At 38.8% G+C, this 20,357-nt stretch overlaps 1 protein-coding gene across 1 annotated transcript in view; it reads right to left on the bottom strand.

Annotated features, from left to right (window-relative positions):
• Nucleotides 1–665: 665 nt before the first annotated feature.
• dele1 (DAP3 binding cell death enhancer 1) overlaps nucleotides 666–20,357 on the bottom strand; it is a 28,168-nt gene continuing 8,476 nt past the window's right edge. Inside the window, exons 5-12 of the mRNA XM_028812995.2 lie at nucleotides 18,824–18,994; nucleotides 18,396–18,469; nucleotides 18,217–18,310; nucleotides 17,940–18,082; nucleotides 17,647–17,805; nucleotides 13,718–13,810; nucleotides 12,157–12,316; nucleotides 666–4,366 (exon numbers count right to left, since the gene is read on the bottom strand). Of these exons, the coding sequence (XP_028668828.2) occupies nucleotides 4,074–4,366; nucleotides 12,157–12,316; nucleotides 13,718–13,810; nucleotides 17,647–17,805; nucleotides 17,940–18,082; nucleotides 18,217–18,310; nucleotides 18,396–18,469; nucleotides 18,824–18,994 (1,187 nt within the window). The 3' untranslated portion in view covers nucleotides 666–4,073. The remainder of the gene's footprint in view (nucleotides 4,367–12,156; nucleotides 12,317–13,717; nucleotides 13,811–17,646; nucleotides 17,806–17,939; nucleotides 18,083–18,216; nucleotides 18,311–18,395; nucleotides 18,470–18,823; nucleotides 18,995–20,357) is intronic.

The raw sequence follows: 20,357 nt of genomic DNA on the forward strand, positions 1-20,357 counted from the left end.
TCACAACATCATCGCCCATCGCGTTACACTATGGTTAAGATTACGGTTCTGGGAGCGATATCTGACTCAAAGAGCGTTTGGTGACAGACGTTGTGAGCATTACTTGACCCACGTCATAGGTACTGCAGGCTGTAGTTAGTCCCATCTCCGTCATCGTCTGACATTTCACTACAGTTGCCCGCCAGTGGATTTGTAAAACGCATGCGCAAGGACCGCCTGAGTCACGAGTCTCACACATTTAATTCATGGACGAGTAAAGTACCCGAAAATCAGTCTAACGATTTTGTTCATTTGATTCGTGATCGAACAATTACGAGTTGCAGAATTATCATTCACTTATGATTCTGTAACAGTAACGTACTGTTTTAAATTTGGAACTTAAATGTGTTTTGTTGTATATGAATTATAGTGGTAAATATATAATTGCTTATATGCATACACACACATATATATTATATAATTCAAATTATTATATTAGTAATTATTTTATTAAGTAATTGTGAGGCAATCGGAGGGGGAAACATTGCCCCCTCAGAACTGCAGTATAAGTGAACCGTAAAAGTGAATCAAATGAATAAAAGAATCAATTTACTTAAATAGGTAGTTCAGAAGAATCGATTCAGTAAATTGAAATGAAATGCCCAACTCTACCCCAAAGTCCAAAATAAAAGTGAGCAACTGACACAAATGAATTGCAAGCTTACTTCTTTAGTGGTTACAACCACGAAGATGCAAACATTAATCCAACTCAGGGTCAAGTGCGGTTGGGCAGAACGTGTCCTGGTCGAGGTGGGGTGCCATTCTAGATCAGGAAGCCATGTCCACAGGTTGAATTTAATAAACTTATCTATATATATAAAAATGGAATGGGTGGGTCGTCGGGTGGGCCTTTTTTTCATTCCGTCGTTTTGAAAATGTAGAATGATTATTTGATTTTTTTGTTTTTATTTGATCCTGTCTATGTAGCCGCCGTCGTAATAAAGTATCGCTAAAATCGTCATTTATCGTAATTTATTTTTGACGAATAACGTCGCCGTCGTCGAGGTCAGTGATACCAGTGCAAAAAATCTGCTTATGGTTGAAAGACACGCCCTACTCAGTGGACAGTTAAAAACACCAATCAAACTAACGATGACATCAAGTATTACCCAATCAAAAGTAGGAAAGGAGGCATCTTCATAAAATGCGTGTGGGATGATTTGCATGAGACGCTGCTTTAAAAAAAAAATGATAAAAAAAATACGGGATAAATCCCGTCCAGTATTGATTCAAAACGGGACGCGCAATTTCATTCTCAAACGCGGCACGATTCCGTATTTTAAAGGACGGGTGGCAACCCTACAGTGCCAGGTAACCACCCATACAATCACATTGTGATTCAGACTAGGAATGCAATGAATGTAATTACCCCGATCTACATACAAGGCGAAAGTCTTGCAACATTCAAAGATGATGGTTTGGGATAAGTACACCATACAACATAAAAGAGCTTATGAAGCCTTGAACCTAAAAAAGCAACATCTCAGAGATCGTAAAAAAAAAAATAGGAGCTAATGTCGTTTTACTCGCTGTAGATTTTAGTCAAACATTACCAGTTATTTCACGAGGGAGACCAGCACATCAACTCAACGCGTGTTTAAAATCCATGCTTCTCCCACGCTCGGTTATATGTCGCGTGTTCTCGGGTAGGTGCACCAAAAAATGTATACATTTAAGCATGTAATGGGCAAACAAAAAATGAGGTATACCCGAAGGCACTGCAGTAGTACTTAATCTAACTTTACTTCTTAAATGTTAATGTTTTACTGTTTAATAATTTATACGCTTCTTATATGTTGTTCAAATTCTTTTATCAAAATACCAGTGACAGCGCAATGCACGATAACATGGAGTGAATACACCATACGCATCCGCCCACGGCCGCCCTGGTGTGCGCAGATACGAGTTGATTCTACAATAAAATAAAATAAACATAAAAAGACTAAAACAATCATCACCCATAAAGCGGATAGTAGACGTGACGTACTATATGTGTACCACATTTCAAGTGTATAGGTGCAACGGTTTGCGAGCTACAGGTCATTTAAAATCCTGGACAGACACACAAATTGCCACGGTAGCAAATTACAGAAGAAGATTTTACTGTTTAATTATTTATATTTATATGAAATGTGCTTCTTATATATTACTTCATATTCTCATATGATAATGATGTTAATGTTTATATTGATTTCTGTGTTATTAAAACTGCATGTATGTGTGTATATGTATATATATATATATATACTAGCAAAATACCCGCGCTTCGCAGCGGAGAAGTAGTGTGTTAAAGAGGTTATGAAAAAAAAAAGGAAACATTTTCAAAATAACGTAACATGATTGTCAATGAAAGCCCGTTTCACTCAGTAAGTCTTATGTGTGTGTTTATGTATGTGTGTGTATAACAATCATTAAAAAGAAAAGATTGAGGAACTCTTCTTCTATATGTGATGAAGCTGGATGAAGCTGACTTGACGAAGATGTAGGTGGCATAGATTGGTTTTTCTAAAACAGAAGAAAAAAATGAGTATCTATTATTATTTTAAATTACAATGAAAATGAGAACCTTGATTAGAGATAGATTATCCGTATTAAAATATGTGCATGAATAAACTTTTGCTAACTCTCTAGCAAAAGTTTATTCATACAAATTGGCATGGGATGGCTTTGTGAAAAAGTAAAAATTAGATACAAATAAATTGAGAATGCGTACTTCGATTTGACTGAGATTATCTGTAACGATAAAAAAAAGTTTACTATGTTTTTTTTTTCCATACGGGAAGGATGTAAAACCTTACATAGGCACCCTTCAGCCCGTACTGAAGGGTAGTGTCAGATTCTTACTGACTAAAAAACACCCTTTTTATTCCACAGCTACCCCAAAAACCACTATTAGGCATTACTTTGGGGTGGCAGTAGTTTAGTTATGAAACAGCTGGGTCCTGAAAAAAATCTGTCTTATTAGTGGCTTCATCACATATAGAAGAACAGTTCCTCAATCTTTTCTTTTTAATGATTGTTAACACGCATAATGTTTGTAAAATCATTCTGCACATGCATAACTGTTTGACCAATTAGGTTCGCTTCTGTATATATGAAGCTGTTTGACCGATTAGGTTTACTTTGGTATATATGTAAGTCTTTGACCGATTAGGTTACTTCTGCCCCGGGCAACGCTGGGTATATACAGCTCGTACTTGATATAAAAGGCACATAAAAAACAACAAAAGCTTTCCTTAGAATCTGGATATGTAAACATTATTCATCTGGCTCACGCCATGCAACATTTAAATATTAATCTTCCTGCCTTTGACAGAAGAAGCTTGGTTTACTGCTTTAAATCCTTTTTTAGAATCTATGACATGCACTTTGTGCATCTCAACAGCAGATAAAATGGTTAAGTGCTTAAAACGTGACAAGGTTTATAAAACTCACAAAATGTGGGTATTCAATTACGGTCCTGGAGGACCACAGCGGCTGCAGGTTTTCACGTGAACTAGTCTCTTAATTAAAACCTGTCTCATTATTTTTTTTTTTACTAATAAAGCAATGATTTTTTTGGGCCTTAGTTTAAGTGAAGTTATCTTGCTTGTTATAATTCAGAACCCTTAATGTTCCACTTTAGTTTAATCGTTGCCGGTTTTCTTCTCCAGCCATCAGATAACCATGAGGTGCAAATGGGGAAAGTAGCCACCAGCTCTCCAGCTAACGTGATTGCATTTAAACTTGTGTAAGTCATCACAAAGTATCTGTGTTATTAAAATGTCTTGAAATAAATGAGAGAGAGTGAGAGGTGGACCACAATGGATCCATATGGATAAAGTTCTCGGAAAACACAAAAATATACAAATATTGACTTGGAAGAATGAAAGCACTAACAAGCCATATCATTAAATACTATCCATTAGGCCCGGCATCCAATTATAGACCTGGTTGGAATAAAAACCTGCAACTACTGAGGATCTCAAGGACCATAACATCAGAACTATGGTTTACATGTTCACATATACTCAAGCATGAGGAGCCACTTCAAATTATGCAACTCCCCCTATTGTCCAACTGCTATGAACTCTCTGGTCCGTCACCTGCCACCTTGCATTTCCAAGCACTTTTCTGGTTTCAAAGGCCACCGGGGAGTTGCTTGACCTGGAATACAACACTGGTGACAACAGAAATTGTCCAGTGCTCCACGAGCGAGGCAGGATTGTTCTGTGGTGTGGATCAGGTGTGGCGAGACTCTGTGTGTCAAACCAGAACGAAGTGATGTTTGAGAAACAAGGGGAAGACTGATTCTTCCTTAAAACCACATCTTCAGGGATCGTACACTCTAGAAAATAGAAAAGATCAATAAAATAAAATTCAGTTATTCTTAAAAACACTTTGACTTTATCACCTACTGCGCTCCACATACATTGCAGTGTCTATACAGGCCTTATTGCTACACGTACAGAGTAAACATTTCTACTTGCATGTGCCATTAAGACTCTTAGATCAATCTCATAATCTTAGACCTCCCATTGTGTATTCTAAGCTAAAAATCAAACTTATAACATCCAGTGAGCGGCTGCTCTTGTTAATGATGGAAGGCAGACAAGACTCGTCCAAGCCAACAGCAAGGCCATAAATAGTCAAACAACAGCTCTTTACAACTGCGGCATGCAGAACGGCAGCACAAAAGGCATCTGATCTTGACACGGATGGGCCGACGCTGCCAATGATTCTGTCAGCTAAGAACAGGGAGATCAGGCTACACTGGGCACATAATCATCCTTGGGTGGATGAACCTCAATTTCTATTGCAGTCTTCTTATAAAATATGCTACCATGGCTGTCCAAGATTTTAAATCACTTGTAGCTGGAAAACCATTTGAACTATTAACCTGAAGTATGGTACACAAATACTACGTGATGTCTACTATCCACTTTTGGGATGATGATTGACCTCCAAGGTTATTCCTCTTTCTTAATTTTTATTTTATTTTAATGTAGAATCAACTCTTGGCAGGAGCCGTGCGGTGCATGCATAATGGGTGCCATTCTCATCCCTACCACCTTCACCATCACTTCCCCTGCCTCTTCATATCTTAAATCATTCTTGAAGCAGATTGAAGACTTAAGTGCCAACTTCAGTGAAAAATTAAGAAAAACGTACTAAGTAATTGCAACACAAACACTGACTTAATCAGATTTAATGTGAAAAGATGCCGACGAAAGGAGAGAAGAAGCGGGCCGCTAGGGTGGAGAAAAGAAGAGCTGCTCAGGAAGCAGCAAGCGCATCAATTCGAGCAAACGAATGCTAAACATACAGAGGAAGAGGATGAAAACTAGGAATGCTCAAGTCAAGTGTATTCACTTCACGTTATCATTACAGCAGTGCACCATTACTGGTATGGTTATTGTACCTTGGTGCAAACAGCTTGAACCTATGCCGCCATCTGCCAACAATGCAGACTTGAGGTGACAGTAAAACGAAAATGGATGTGTCAATGCTGAAAAATGAGCACCGGCTAAGTACTAACATGAAGAGAATGTTTTGTGTTTTATATTTGTAATTAATTTACACCACTTTACAGAGATCTGCGTATTTTCACTTTGACATTAAAGTGTCTTTTCTGCTGATCAGTGTCAACAAATTTAAATAAACTCCACTGTGATTCAATGTTGTATACCAACAAAATGTGAAAACTTCCAAATGGGTGAATACTTTTTATAGGTGCTGTATGCAGTCAGCTCAGTCTGAGTGGTGGGCCAAGTATTTCTTTCAAAACAGGAACTTCAAATAATTCAACTGAAATGCAAGATTTGTGTTGAAGTTATTCTGGTATTTGACGCTGGGCTTTGTTCCATTGGCTATAATGAAGAGGCAGAAGAAGTTTAAGGCAAGCTTTTGGTAATGAGTGCAATACAGTGGGATGGTAGCATTGTTTATTAAAAAAAAAAAAAAGCAAAATATGGTATGAAATTTTTGTCATCAAATCCATTTCAGACATTAAGACCATTAGCCTTTTCAGTTTAATTTTTGAGAATGCTTTTGATTGTCTATTAAGGCTCAGATCTAGCGAATAACCTTTAACTATTGATGATGTCGCTGTGTCACAAAATTCCAGTAGAGTGCTCTCAAATGGATCAGCTAGTGTCACAAATGTACTGCACATTACATTCAGGTCACACAATGCACACACTTTACATGGCTAATGACAAAATGCTGCAGTTTCTACAATCACTTGAAATAATATTAAATGCTGGGCTCACTGGCATACTGCTTTTACTTATACAGTCCTTTCAAGGCCCCCCACAAATCAAATTCATGTGCATTAATGCTGAATGGGAAACAAACCTTTGATTGAATACGTTAATTCAAAGCTAGTAATTTAAACTGCAGAGAATGGGTGAAATAAAACCTAAACCCCCAAATGATAAGGCTGCTGTAAAACTGGACCACATGTTGTGCATGTCAGCCAAGTACCTTACTTGGGTAAGGAATTTTAAGTCATCATGTAGGCAAGTGGTTCTCAACCATGGAGGGGGGAAACTTCTAGGGGTGCAGCAAAGCTTCAAGAGGACCATAAAGAATTATAAAACAGCAGAAAAATACGTACATCACTAAAAATCAAGCAAATACAGGGGTGTCATGAAGCAATCTGCTTCAACAATATTCAAAACACATTACACAGGGTCTATGACGATAATTAGTTTTCTCAAAGACCTCCTTGAAGGTCCATTTTCATGTGTAGTTTGTATCCATAGATAGCTGGATTAACTTTACACCTGGCATTAAAATGCGTCTCTCTCCAGTGTCCACATCATGTCCTTATAAAAATCAGATGGACTCCCCACATACAAACACAGCAATTCAGGGTTTAGGGGTCACTCAAGTTTATAAGTGCAGCCCATCACAGCTACTAACCTGTAGTTAGAATGGGAATGGGCTGCTTGTAATAACAAGAAAAAGTGGAAAGAAGGGGACACGCCTAATTTGGCCATAAAGAATTTTAGTGTTTTCGCACGGGGGTTGCCAAGTCCGGTCCTGGAGGACCACCATGGCTGCAGGCTTTCATACTAACCCTTTTTTTTTTTTTTTTTTTTTTTTTTTTTTAAATGAGTGCCCTGCTTGTGCTGCTAATTAACTTCTTGTAAATTAAATTTAATTGAATTGCTTGTTTAAGATTTGTTCCCCTGAATTTCTTCATCGTTCCTCTGAATTGCTTCATTTCTTTTCTTAAATGGCACCAAAAACAATAATGAAACGTTAAGTGCGGGAGCCGACAGAAGACCAACTAAGTCAGGGCCTCAAACTCCAACTAATTTCACTCCGACCAGTTGCTTAATAAGGAGCCATGTCTCGTCATTAATTAAACCCGTTCTTTAATTCCACGGCTTGTTCCTTCCCTCATTGTGCAATAGCAGACATTTCCCAAATTGTTGACTTTCTCTTTTCTAAGAGCTCTGTTAAAATGTTTTGGGGACCTGAGCAGATTGACATTCCTGAGACCTTCATGTTTCTTTGCTTTCAGATATTGTGTGATGGACACCAGTTGTTTTGACTCATTTTGTATTTCATTACAGTGATCCCCCACTATATCGTGGTTCAGGTATCACGCCCTCGCCATATCGCGGATTTATTATTATTATTACTAGGGGACTCTGCCCCCTGCTCCCTTTGCTCGCCCCCAGGGGTTTGGTTTACAGGTTATACAATTTAAAGAGATTATTATTTTCATGGGAAATGTTACATATGCATTACAGTAATCCCTCGCTACTTTGCGGTTCACTTTTCGCGGATTCACGACTTCGCGGGTTTTTAAATACAAGTGATTGCCCGCCTATCGCGGAAGTTATGTTCCAGACCCATCAGCAACAGGAGAAAATCCGCGATATAGAAAGACCATATAAATAAACATTTTTATAGTTTAAGCCTTAAAATTCCCATCCCACATGCTTTAAACACATGTAAACTTATAAAACACACTTTGTTAACACATATGATATATGGATGTCGGGCTAAGGATATGAGTAACATCTCACTATTATAAAACATTTTAACTTCACGCAAGACAAGACAGTGAGACAGGAAAATAGGTGATGTACACCTAAAAGCCTGATTGTACAGGCTTTTAAATTATTGACACGCAGAGCGACAAGCAGCACAAAGCCAGCACAAAGTCCACTTCTCCTTAGCATTCATTCAGCTCCCCACCCCCTTGACAATGCGAAGAGGCAGGAGCGTACTGCGCTTCCGGGGAGGGGGGTTTTGAGCGAAGGTGCGTTCAGCTCTCACACACCCACTCCTCGTGCAGAGCGACAAGCAGGCATTTTGGCAGAAGCAGCACAAAGTCCATTTCTGCTCAGCGTGAGTTCAGCTGCCCCCCTTCACAAAGCGAGTGCAGACACATTGACGTCTGATCGCTGCGTGCAGGCAGTGTGCAGTGTTGGTCTGAGGTGTTTAAGAATGTAGAAAGTGTTTATAAGAGCGTGGGAAAGGTTAACAAGAGAGTGAGAAAGATTTATAAGAGTGTGGGAAGGGTTTATAAAGCCTTAAAATATGTATAAATAATAAAATAAATATAGGTCGCTACTTCGCGGATTTTCACCTATCGCGGGGGGCTCTGGAACGTAACCTCCGCGATAGGTGAGGGATTACTGTATTTTCATTTTTACTTTAAACTTTTGTAAAAACAATTTTTGTCCTTTAATTCCTGCCCTCGGCTTGGTTAAATCTCTTTCTTGCGGGACTTATAACGCTGCTCGTGTTGTGAAGGGGGGTCTGAATGCACGTTAAAGAGATGCGTTCGGTTCAGCTGCTGTCTTGCTGCTGGCCAGCTGTATGTTCTGCTAGTCGCGCTTTGTGTCAATCACTTAAAAGCCTGTACAGCAGCTGTCCTTTTGCCACTTCACGTCTCTGCTGCTAGCGTTCTGAAGAAGAAGGAGGAGGAGGAGGGGGGTTGAGGTTGTGAGGGCTGAACGCACGCTAAGGAGAAGTGCTTGGATCATCTGCTGGCAAGCTGCATGTTCTGCTTGTCATTGTTTTAAGAGCTGGGAGCACCTGAAGTTTGTCCTTCCTAAGGTTGTAATGTCTACTCTCGCGTGTCTTCAAAGTGTCACTCCGAGATGATCTGGTCTCGATCGCTTCGCTCAACCCCCCAGGAGGCGTGCTACGCTCCTGCCACTTCGCGTTCCTCCAGCTCGCGTTTTGAAGGGGGGTTGGGTATGGGGGGAGATGAACGCACACTAAACAGAAGTGGACGGATCAGCTACTGGTTTTGTGCTGCTTCTGCCAAGATGCCTGTTCTGCTTGCCGCTCTGCGCGTTGATCATTTAAAAGCCTGTACAGCAGCTGACTTCTGTCTCACTGCCTTGTCTTGCGTGACATTAAAATGTCTCTCGCGGGATGTCAAATTGTCTTTCGAGAAGATCACACCTCGTCTCCCTGCCAAGATTTTTTTTATAATAGAAAGATGTTACTCAAATCCTTAGCCCGACATCCACATATCATATGTGTTTACAAAGTGTGTTTTAATAAGTTTACATGTATTTAAAGTCTGTGGGAGGGTTATTTTAAGGCTTAAACTAAAAAAAAAAAAAAAAAAAAAAAAAAAAATTATTTATATGGTCTTTGTATATCGCAGATAATCGCCTATCGCTGATGGGTCGGCAATGTAACTTCCGCGATAGGCAGGGGATCACTGTATTGTTTGGCTGCTAATTAAGGAATAAGAAACAATTAAGAGTCTTGAGTCTTCAAGAACAAATCAATTAAAATGAATTAGTTAATTAGCAGCAAAAATAGGCTACTACTTAAGAAAAGGGTTATAATGAAAACCTGCAGCCACAGTGGTCCTCCAGGACTGGAGTTGGCAACCCCTGTTTTAGCAGGATGGCAAAAATTCTGCACTATCATGAAGGAATGCAATTGCCTCCACGGCGCTCACTGTTTAATTTTGCACAGGACACTCTTTTGCGGCCTGCTTAACTCCTGCCACAGCCCTACATGATGGTTTTGTCTTTTCTGCCGACTTGATCGTTGTATATGGAGAGAAAACACATTTGAAGTTCCAGTTGTGTTAACTGTGTCTGTCCCTGATGGAAACACTGCACTGCTGAATCCTGAGGACCATGAAGTACATTACACAAGTAAGTGACGGAAGAAATGTTTGCAGCAACTAATTCTACCTTTCAAAAATTACTTTTTTTTTTCGCTCTTCTCTGGACCTTTTCTAGTGTTGCTATGTCCTTTTTGTAGCCTGAAGGCCAAAACTGCAAACAGGACTCCAGATGAGGCCTCACCAGTGTGTTATAAAGTTTGGGCAGAACCTCCTTTGAGTCTTACTTTAACATCAGGGTGCCATCTAGGGAATCCATTCCCGGACAGGTTTATCCATTCCTGCATTTCATTCCCGGGAATCCCGGACTCCCAGGGATGACATAGTGCACAGGCATCTCACATGTGAACGGTTTTAGAATGACCGACACTTATTTTTAATAAAACTACTGCAATATGTTGACACAAATAAAAGACTAACCTTATCTACAAGCAGTTCATGCTGTCATATAAGTACATGTATGCGGTAAAAACAGCGTAGAAAGCACAACGTGTCCAGAGTGCAGTCATCCAGGCGAGAGCGCACCTCCGTGCAGAAGTACGCCAGCCGCTGAGAAAGCATGCTCTGCCTCCACTGAAGCAGGCGGCACAATCATCAGATACTGATACACTTGTTCTAAACAACGCCCGCTCTTTGCTCTGAAACACCGCCATTTCAGCTTTTACTGATGCATCCAGTTTCTTGTCATCATTCTGTGATGGCAAGTTTCTTGGCACAGATAATGCGGATGCAACAGACTGACGCATTGCAATTTCAAGTTGCTGTTCAAAGCTGTTGTCTGATGAAGTGCAAGCTGCAGCAATGGTGCCACCTTAATTATTTTCAACTATAACTCTGTTATTTCTTGATCGATTTTTACACGCTATATATGCGAGCTTGGCTGTTCCCGTTTTCCCGGGAATTACAGCAGTTTCATTCCTGGGAATGTGGGAATGAAAAATGTCCGGGAGCCCGGGAATGGATTCCCTACTGCCATCTAACCTTTCAGACATCTCATTGTGTATTTAAAAATATCAATTTTAGTTCCTACATTATGAGGTTATTAAAAAATTCAGGCACTAGTTAAAATAATGTTTATTTAATAAAAACATACAGGCCATTTTTGAAATGGCTTATTAATTTTGTATTACACCAAATGCAGGCAATGTAACAACAAATATGCTCCTTTTAATACATGTAAGTTCAGAAACAAGCACCTTTGTCAATACATGTGGACAAATATTATTGCAGGTGTAAGGGGTCCTTCATATATTCTTGTGGCACACTTGGGGGAATAAAGGTTGGAAGCAAGTTGGTCTACATGAATGTTCCTCAAAGAAACCTGTAACTGCAATCAATTAAAAATCCCTAATTTTAGTGGAGAGATAGAAAAATATTTAAGTTTTTAGGGAAGATTTTTTAGATCTTTGGTCCAATTAATTATTAGGAAGAAGAAGGTACAGCATTCTATTCAAACAATGCCACAAACCTTTTATAACTCCAAGCTTAATAATTGTGAGGATATTTGTGAGGGAAAGGCACCAGAGGTGAACAATCACTTTGAAAGTGCTGTGCTCCTAAAGAGTCCAAGTTCAAAGTAATATCAGAAACCACAAAGGGATCTGAAGGTACCATTTAACCGACACCATAAACTTAGAAAGACTACAGCAAAACAAAGGAAAGACCAAACTTCGTGTGAATTAAATGTTAAGTGTGGTGTTTGCACCTGGTATAACACTTCCGTTCAAACCACAGAGTAAGCAGTTGTTGCTTTCTCTTCTTTGCCCCATCATTTAATGTATACTTGCAGGATGTACATAAATATCTCAAACATGGATATTTCAAACTTAAAATCTTATTAAAAATGTTATGTGCATTTGTTCAGCTAACTAATTTAAAAACACCCGCTTGTCATGTAGCCAGATATATTTGGAATAGCTCTGAGGAATCCTTAACATATTTCTCTTGACTTTATTCAATGCATATAGTGCTTCACAATTCAGGAGTGCCTTAAAACAAGAAAAGAAAATAAGTCTCACCTTCTTTTATTTTTTGATAGATGTCATGTAGTATTTGCACAGCATGAGGATTCCCAGCCTCTGCAGCCTGCTGGTACAGTTCAATGGCAGTTGCATTACATTTCTTCACTCCAAAGCCGTTTTTGTAACACTGGCCCAAATTTAGTAGGCTTTGTGAGTCCTGAAAATGCAGAAAAACCTTATCAGAACAACAAATAATGCACAGCACCATATTTACATTTCCAAAATGTCTTGTAAATTAATTTGGTACCATAACACAAGACATCAAAAAATGACAATTCACGTTGTACTCCCTAGATTACTTACCTTCTGCACTGATATCCATAAACGGCTCTGAAGAATGGATTCAGAATAGGAGATAGCAGTTTTTCTTGAATGTTAGTGAATCCAAAAATACAACTGTATAATACATTTAGGAATTTGTAGCTGCTGGGTAATGTTCCCCAATGTGCCCGATTTTAAAGATCTGATCACGATATTACTCCACAGAAATATAAGAGGGGATGGTTCTCTCACCACAGGTTGACCTTATTGTCCTCCTTCTCATAGAGCCACAACTGAAATCAGCTTGTATGGATTCGCAAACCAGATAAACATTAAGACAACAATGACTGAATATTTCTGAAATGTTAAATAACTATTGGTAGCTATTAAACCACACAGATTATGACAGAACATCTCTTGTATCTGGGGTTAGCGACTACCAACCATCAATAACCTTCTCACTATATTTTGCTGAACTGAAAAACTAGTTAGGAGCACAGAAGTTATGCTAAACTTGCACTGTGTACTCCCACCCTTAGAAAAATACTTCAAGGTACTTGTGAATTATATATTCCCAGTGTACATGGCCCCTAAACACAGTGCACAAACCTATGGCTTTTTACAGTTTTTTAAAATGTTTTAAAATTAGCATGCTCTCAAGGTTCATGAGTGGCATGTGAAAGCTCTCCACTACATCCTTGTTGCTGTTAGCCTGCACAATATAAGCTGCCCTTTCAGCGAGACAAGCAGATGAATGTGTTATTATAATAACAAGCTATTAGTATACTTGAGATTATTCTTTACTTATTACTGGTTTTACTGGTTTCAGTCCACAAATGACTGTGTGTAAAGGTGAGGTTTGTTGTTCAAAGGCAGTGGCGACCTTCATAGGCTGCACAATTTTCTACACAGCTCTTTAATGATTGTATCATAAAAGGCCAGTTTTAAAAAATAAAAATGCAGATGTATTCAAGAGATTCAAATACAAGTATATATTAAAAGGTTGCTTATAGCCCCTGCCTTTAATTTCTATAAGATAATTCCAGCCTATTCCATTTGTATTTGTTTGTATAATTTTCAATACAGCTTGCCTTTACAAAGCCCATCAGTAAAGCTCCCCTTAACATGGCATTTATTAAACTACAGATCCCTGCATTTCATATGGACAACTTTTCTAGTATTTTTAAGTACTGGAAATGTAAAATAGAGTTTTCCTTATCATCTCTAAAACATTTCTGTTCAAAGATAATCAACTCCAATAGATTTTCATTTCAAACTAAAAAAAATGTAAACGTACCCCTTTCTGTGCAGCCAGCATCAGATATCCAACAGCTTTTCTTTTGTCTACATGGGGCTCTTGAGCATACAGTACTCCCAAATAAGCCTGGGCCTGTGCATTAGAAGTAAAAAGAGTCTCAGTTGTTCTTAATATTCAATTTACTGACCCATCCAGCTTTCATCCCTCTCAGAGGTGCTTTGCTTCTTTCCTTGTCCAAAGAACAGCACCCCTCCTCTAAGAAACGTGTGTTTTGCAATCAAAGAGGGTATCCTATAGTTCTCTATTACTCATTTCCTGACCGAATGGAACGTGATTATTAAGATATCATGTCTGTTTTACCAGTCATATTTTGACCAATGTATTTTCACTCAGAAGGCTTAATTTTATATATAAAGCAGACTGCAACAAACAGACACAGCAATACAGTCCCCAAATATAAAAATACTAGCTGATAATACCCAGCTCTGCCCAGGAGGAAAATAACGTGTTTTTTTTTTTTTTATTGTTTGAGAAAAATATAATTTAAAAAACCCACAATTTAAAAAAAAATATTAAAAAAACAAATCAAGACTCACTAATGTGCTTGTCTTACAATCTTGTATGTATGTTATCATCCAGTTGACACTCGGAACCACCAATTCTATTTAATTTCAAATATATATCCATCCATCCATTATGCAACCCGCTATATTGGTGACTACAGGGTCATGGGAGTCTACTGGAGCCAATCCCAGCCAACACGGGGCGCAAGGTAGGAAACAAACCCCGGGCAGGGCGCCAGCTCACGCAGTGTATATTATATATATATATATATATATATATATATACATACACACACACATACACAATCAGATCGAGACTCAGACTACGGAAACTATGAATGTAATTACTCCAATCACCAGGCTGTCAAACGAACCACACACCGTGGCGCAGTGTAAAGGGGCTTTGCTTCTGACGCCCGAGGTTCGATCCCTGAAAGGGGTGCAGACGAGTGTGTACGCCTGATGAGCCCAAATAAGGGCGAAACACGTGTCGCATACTCTTTGCATTATTTGACAGTAAACTATGTAACATTCTATGATCTGCTTCTCGCAACTGAGAGGGCCCCGTGGCGGATGTTTGCAGACTGGCAGACCAACCACACACGTTACCTGAGATAGAGATTCAGACTACGGATGCTATTTATATATTATATTATATTATAATGTTACAATCTTGCGGTCTTGTTATATGTTATCATCTAGTTGATGTTCAGAACGTTTCTGGTGTGCTCCGTAAAAGCAATTGACAGTTTTATCATGAAAACTCCAAAGTATTACTTGTTTGTCGTTTAATTTTTGTTTTTGTTAACTATATTTTCATCTTCCATTATTCTTATTGTAACAATGTTGTAGTGGGAATAGAATTAAATCAGTCTAATAATAATATTAATTTAACTGACTTTTTTTTGTCGTCAAAAATTCTGCATGTAAAAACATATTACTATACCACCAAACAAAAATTAATCTGTCAAGTTGTGTTTTTTTTAAATTATATTTTTCTCAAACAATTAAAAGAAAAAACTCCTTCTGGGCAAAGCCGGGTATTTCAGCTAGTAAACTTAAATGTAGATGTGCTCTGTAATGGACTAAACTCTGTCCAGATCTAGCTTCTGTTTAGAGCCCAGCATAGCCAGGAGTCAGAAGGAAATGTACTCTTCTGACCCTGTAACTCAAATCTGTAGGTTCAGATACTGGATAAACAGTTTAAAAACTGTGTACAAAATTAAATAATTATTTTGAATATATATAATACTAAGTGGGCGGCACGGTGGCGCAGTGGGTAGCGCTACTGCCTTGCAGTTAGGAGATCTGGGTTCGCTTCCTGGGTCCTCCCTGCGTGGAGTTTGCATGTTCTCCCCGTGTCTGCGTGGGTTTCCTCCGGGTGCTCCGGTTTCCCCCCCACAGTCCAAAGACATGCAGGTTAGGTACATTGGTGATCCTAAATTGTCCCTAGTGTGTGCTTGGTGTGTGGGTGCGCACGCCCTGCAGTGGGCTGGTGCCCTGCTCTGGGTTTGTTTCCTGCCTTGCGCCCTGTGTTGGCTGGGATTGGCTCCAGCAGACCCCCTGTGACCTTATAGTTAGGATATAGCGGACTGGATAATGGATGGATATATAACACTACAGTAATCCCTCGCTATATCACGCTTTGCCTTTCGAGGCTTCACTCCATCGCGGATTTTATATGTAAGCATATTTAAATATATATCGCGGATTTTTTTGCTGGTTCGTGGATTTCTGCGGACAATGGGTCTTTTAATTTCTAGTACATGCTTCTTCAGTTGGTTTGCCCAGTTGATTTCATACAAGGGATGCTATTGGCAGATGGCTGAGAAGCTACCCAACTTACTTTTCTCTTTCGCTGACTTTCTCTGATCCTGACGTAGGGGGATTGAGCAGGGGGGCTGTTCGCACACCTAGACGATACAGACGCTTGTCTAAAAATGCTGAAAGATTATCTTCACGTTGCTATCTTTTGTGCAGCTGTGCTTCGCATACTTAAAAGCTCGAAGGGCACGTATTGATTTTTGCTTGAAAAACAAACTCTGTCTCTCTCTCTCTCTCTCTGCTCCTGACGGAGGGGGTGTGAGCTGTCGCCTTCAACAGCTTTGTGCTGCGGTGCTTCACATACTTAAAAGCCAAACATTGATTTATTTGCTTTTGTCTATCTCTGTGACATGATCTGCTCCTGACACACTCCTTTGAAGAGGAAGATATGTTTGCATTCTTTTAATTGTGAGACAGAACTGTCATCTCTGTCTTGTCATGGAGCACAGTTTAAACTTTTGAAAAAGAGACAAATGCTTGTTTGCAGTGTTTGAATAACGTTCCTGTCTCTCTACAACCTCCTGTGTTTCTGCGCAAATCTGTGACCCAAGCATGACAATATAAAAATAACCATATAAACATATGGTTCACGGATTTTCTTATTTCGCGGGTGGCTCTGGAACGCAACCCCCGCGATGGAGGAGGGATTGCTGTATTTTAATTTTTTAAAGAATGTTACTTTTGAAGCTAAAATTAAGACCAAAAACTGTTTGAGGTGGCTCGGGCATCTGATCAGGATGCCTCCTGGACGCCTCCCTGGTGAGGTGTTCCGGGCACGTCTAACCGGGAGGAGGCCCCGGGGAAGACCCAGGACACACTGGAGGGACTATGTCTCTCGACTGGCCTGGGAACGCCTTGGGATTCTCCCGGAAGAGCTAGAAGAAGTGGCCGGGGAGAGGGAAGTCTGGGCATCTCTGCTCAAGCTGCTGCCCCCGCGACCCGACCTCGGATAAGCGGGAGACAATGGATGGATGGTTGTTTCCATGTACTGTAATACTTTTACAAATCTCGCTTACAAATCATGCTGTCTTAAGCTGTATGATCGAATGTTGCAAGAACAATTAAAGTTCAAAAATGTTAATCTGCATAAAAAACTAAAAAGTAAAAGGAATATGCTCAGTTACCTTTAAAGACCACTGTACTGTACACATAACAGGGTAGGAATTTTATTTGTGGAGGTAGGGGGGTATTTTGTAGGCCTGGGGGGGATTGTATAGGCTTGAAGGATTTATTAAGAATTATATGATCATTATAAACTGCCGGATTCATCTAACCATGTGTACAAAGTACACATATTCATTGACATTTTCTGTTTTACCAGTAATACAAAAACAGAAATCCAAACATTTTCATATTAATGCCACATGAATTAGGCACTTTCAAGATGATTCTTAGCTTTTTCATTCACACAAATGGCGTTTGTAAAAATATATTTTTCAAATTAGAAATTAATTGTACATAATAAAACGCAACCTAACTTTATATTGTAACTGATCATTTTCTATGTGGAGCTCCACATGATTAGATTTGAGAGGTGCTAGCATGACTTGATAATGACAACGAGTTAGTGCTTAATCTTACCTCTTTAAGACCCGATTCAGCTGCTTGCTTTAGCAGGCTAATGGCTTCTTGGACGTCCTCAGCCTGCATTAAATGTTTGCTATTTAAAATATATTTTGCATATCTGTACTGTGCTTGGATGTGTCCAGAAGCAGCAGCCCATTTAAAATATAAAGCAGCCTGAAAAGAAAAAAAAAAAAAATCCAGAAATAATTTAAGAACAAATGTACATTCCTTCCTGAAAAACACGTAATACTTCAAATTGCTTATTTTAATTCACCATAAACAGAATTTTCAACTGGATATAAACCCACCTTTTCGATGTTCTTTTGTACTCCTTTTCCTTTTTCATAACACACGCCAACATTGAATTGTGCTTTGCTATAACCCTGGCTGGCAGCCATGCGGAAACAGGAGAATGCTGCCTGGTAGTCTCCTGCATTTGCACTTTTTAGGCCTGTGAAAATTGTGTAAACAGGAAATGATTTTACACCATAAAATTACCAACGGAATCTGCTGGGCTGACAGTGTGGGTTAAATTACAAGTGAGTAAAATCTTTAGGTGATTTAAAAGAGAAAAAGCACCTTTACCTATGATGTTTAAGATAACAGGAATACTTGCTTCTGTGGTATGTTGCAAATTGCTTATTGCTTCACTCAGCTTTTCATCTGGTGCTGGAGCCCCCTGGAAAAGTAAAAATGTCTGATGAGTTGTGCTAATTATTCAGTGTCAACGTACAGCATAAAACTGTGGTAGATTCCTATAGTACCTTTATTTGTTCTGCTTGATCCCCCACGGCATTACAAGTTTCAGTTTCCACCGACTCGGTGCTCAAAACAGCGTCTATTAAAGATTTTGATAAACAGAACATGCAAGTCAAGAAGACGCAATATTTAAGTTTTCGTTTACTTATGTTTGTAAAGTGATTAACAAATTACAACTATGCTGCTGTTTCAATTACTCCACAATTTGGCTACTGGCAGGTTAGATGAGCTGCTCACCGTCTTAGAAGGGATACTGTAAGGGTCTGGGACTAAACATTTCATTTTGTGGTTTACAGTTCAGCTATTTACTATATTTACTCGGCCAAGCTGTTTGTTGGCACTCTTTCAAACAATCTACATCAGATTCAAATCAAAGGTAAGCACATGTTTTGATTTTACTCCAAGTTAAACTTGAATATGTATACTTTCTCACCTGCACCTGACAAGTCGTGGAGTAAAACTGTAGCCTGCGTGGTGGTGGTGTTGTGCGTGGACGAGTGGTTGCCTTCATTGTGATGTGTTCGGTCAGAATCGGAGGCTTGATTTTCCAGATCTTGAAGGCAATTTGCATTTCTTGCGTGAGGTAGAACTTTCTGACCAGTCACTAAAATGACAAACATAATTACACTTTAAAAGTCATTCAATTGTTAATATATCAGGCAGTCATACAGAAGTAACTAAACCAATATCACACCTGCCCCTAGCATACACATGTCTATGTTTAGATCAAACGCATGCAGCACTGGAATTCTTCCTAGTACACTGAACAACATTCAGGAGAATAAATGTTCAGCTTAAATGAAAGAGCAGACCCGATCTCCTTAAAGTCAACATTACTCTTTTCTTTTTCATCAGTATTAGCCAGATGCTTTAACTGTTCTTCACATTGCCAGCTTTTAGCTAAAGAATCCTTTGATTATATCATAAAATTTACTGTAAGTAATACAAGGATTATCAGTTTGTGGTGTACAGCACGAAACAATGCCAATTACAGATAGTAAAATGCCCTGCTTTAGATATCTACACTTTTGAAGATTTAGGTACTGTGACGAAACCCAGGGAAGCTGCAGTACATGATTTTTATACAGTACTATATGTGTTATGTATAATGATTTGTTTCTAATGTCACATTGGATGAAGGTGTCTGCTAAAAACAAAATAATGCATTTTGAATTTTTGTACTTTTACACAGCATATGTTATTTAAATAAGTTATTCTTACAATAGATTGAACCTATTAAATAAATATTCCAAGTTTGTACCTGGAAGGGTTGAAATTTATGATAGTTCACTGGTGCTGTTGATAGTAAGTTAGGTAGTAGATGATGTCCAAAAAACGAGGATTTTCATAAATTAATCATAAAATACAAAGAGATATTTTAAAAGGCATGAATGTATATATTTGATTGAGTGGTAACTGGGTTTTGTCTGATGATGCTTGATAAACTCACTGTTCATCATTATTTTTTTTAAAACAAAGTTTAAAAGTTAAAAGGCTGTGCATCTTGATAAAAATGTCTGACAAAGAGAAATGACAATAGGAATAGGTGACAAAATGTCAACAGTGGTAGATGTTAAGTCCTATGTCTTAACTCATATCTCAATATACAGCTGCAAGAGGCCATATCTACTATAGTGCTGCCATCTAGTGGATAGACACAGAATTATTATTATTATTATTTTTTTTTTTTTTACTTTCTCCGATATGAAGTACTGTATATGGCAAGTATTGTAATCGTCCAAAGATTCGATGTGAGATTTGACAAATCTCAACGTTTTAGACCTCCCTGACTTATTGGGAAAGTATTGGAATCCTCCAAAATTACATTACGAGGTTTTGATGAATCGCGACCTTTTAGACCGCCCTAAGTCCGAAAATACCATTTTTGGAATTATGTCTGTGTGTCTCTGTAATCGTGATAACTTGAGCGCGCTTTCACTTAGGTCAACCAAATTTTGCATACCTAT

Source organism: Erpetoichthys calabaricus, chromosome 11, assembly GCF_900747795.2.
Source record: "Erpetoichthys calabaricus chromosome 11, fErpCal1.3, whole genome shotgun sequence".
Lineage (NCBI taxonomy): Eukaryota > Metazoa > Chordata > Cladistia > Polypteriformes > Polypteridae > Erpetoichthys > Erpetoichthys calabaricus.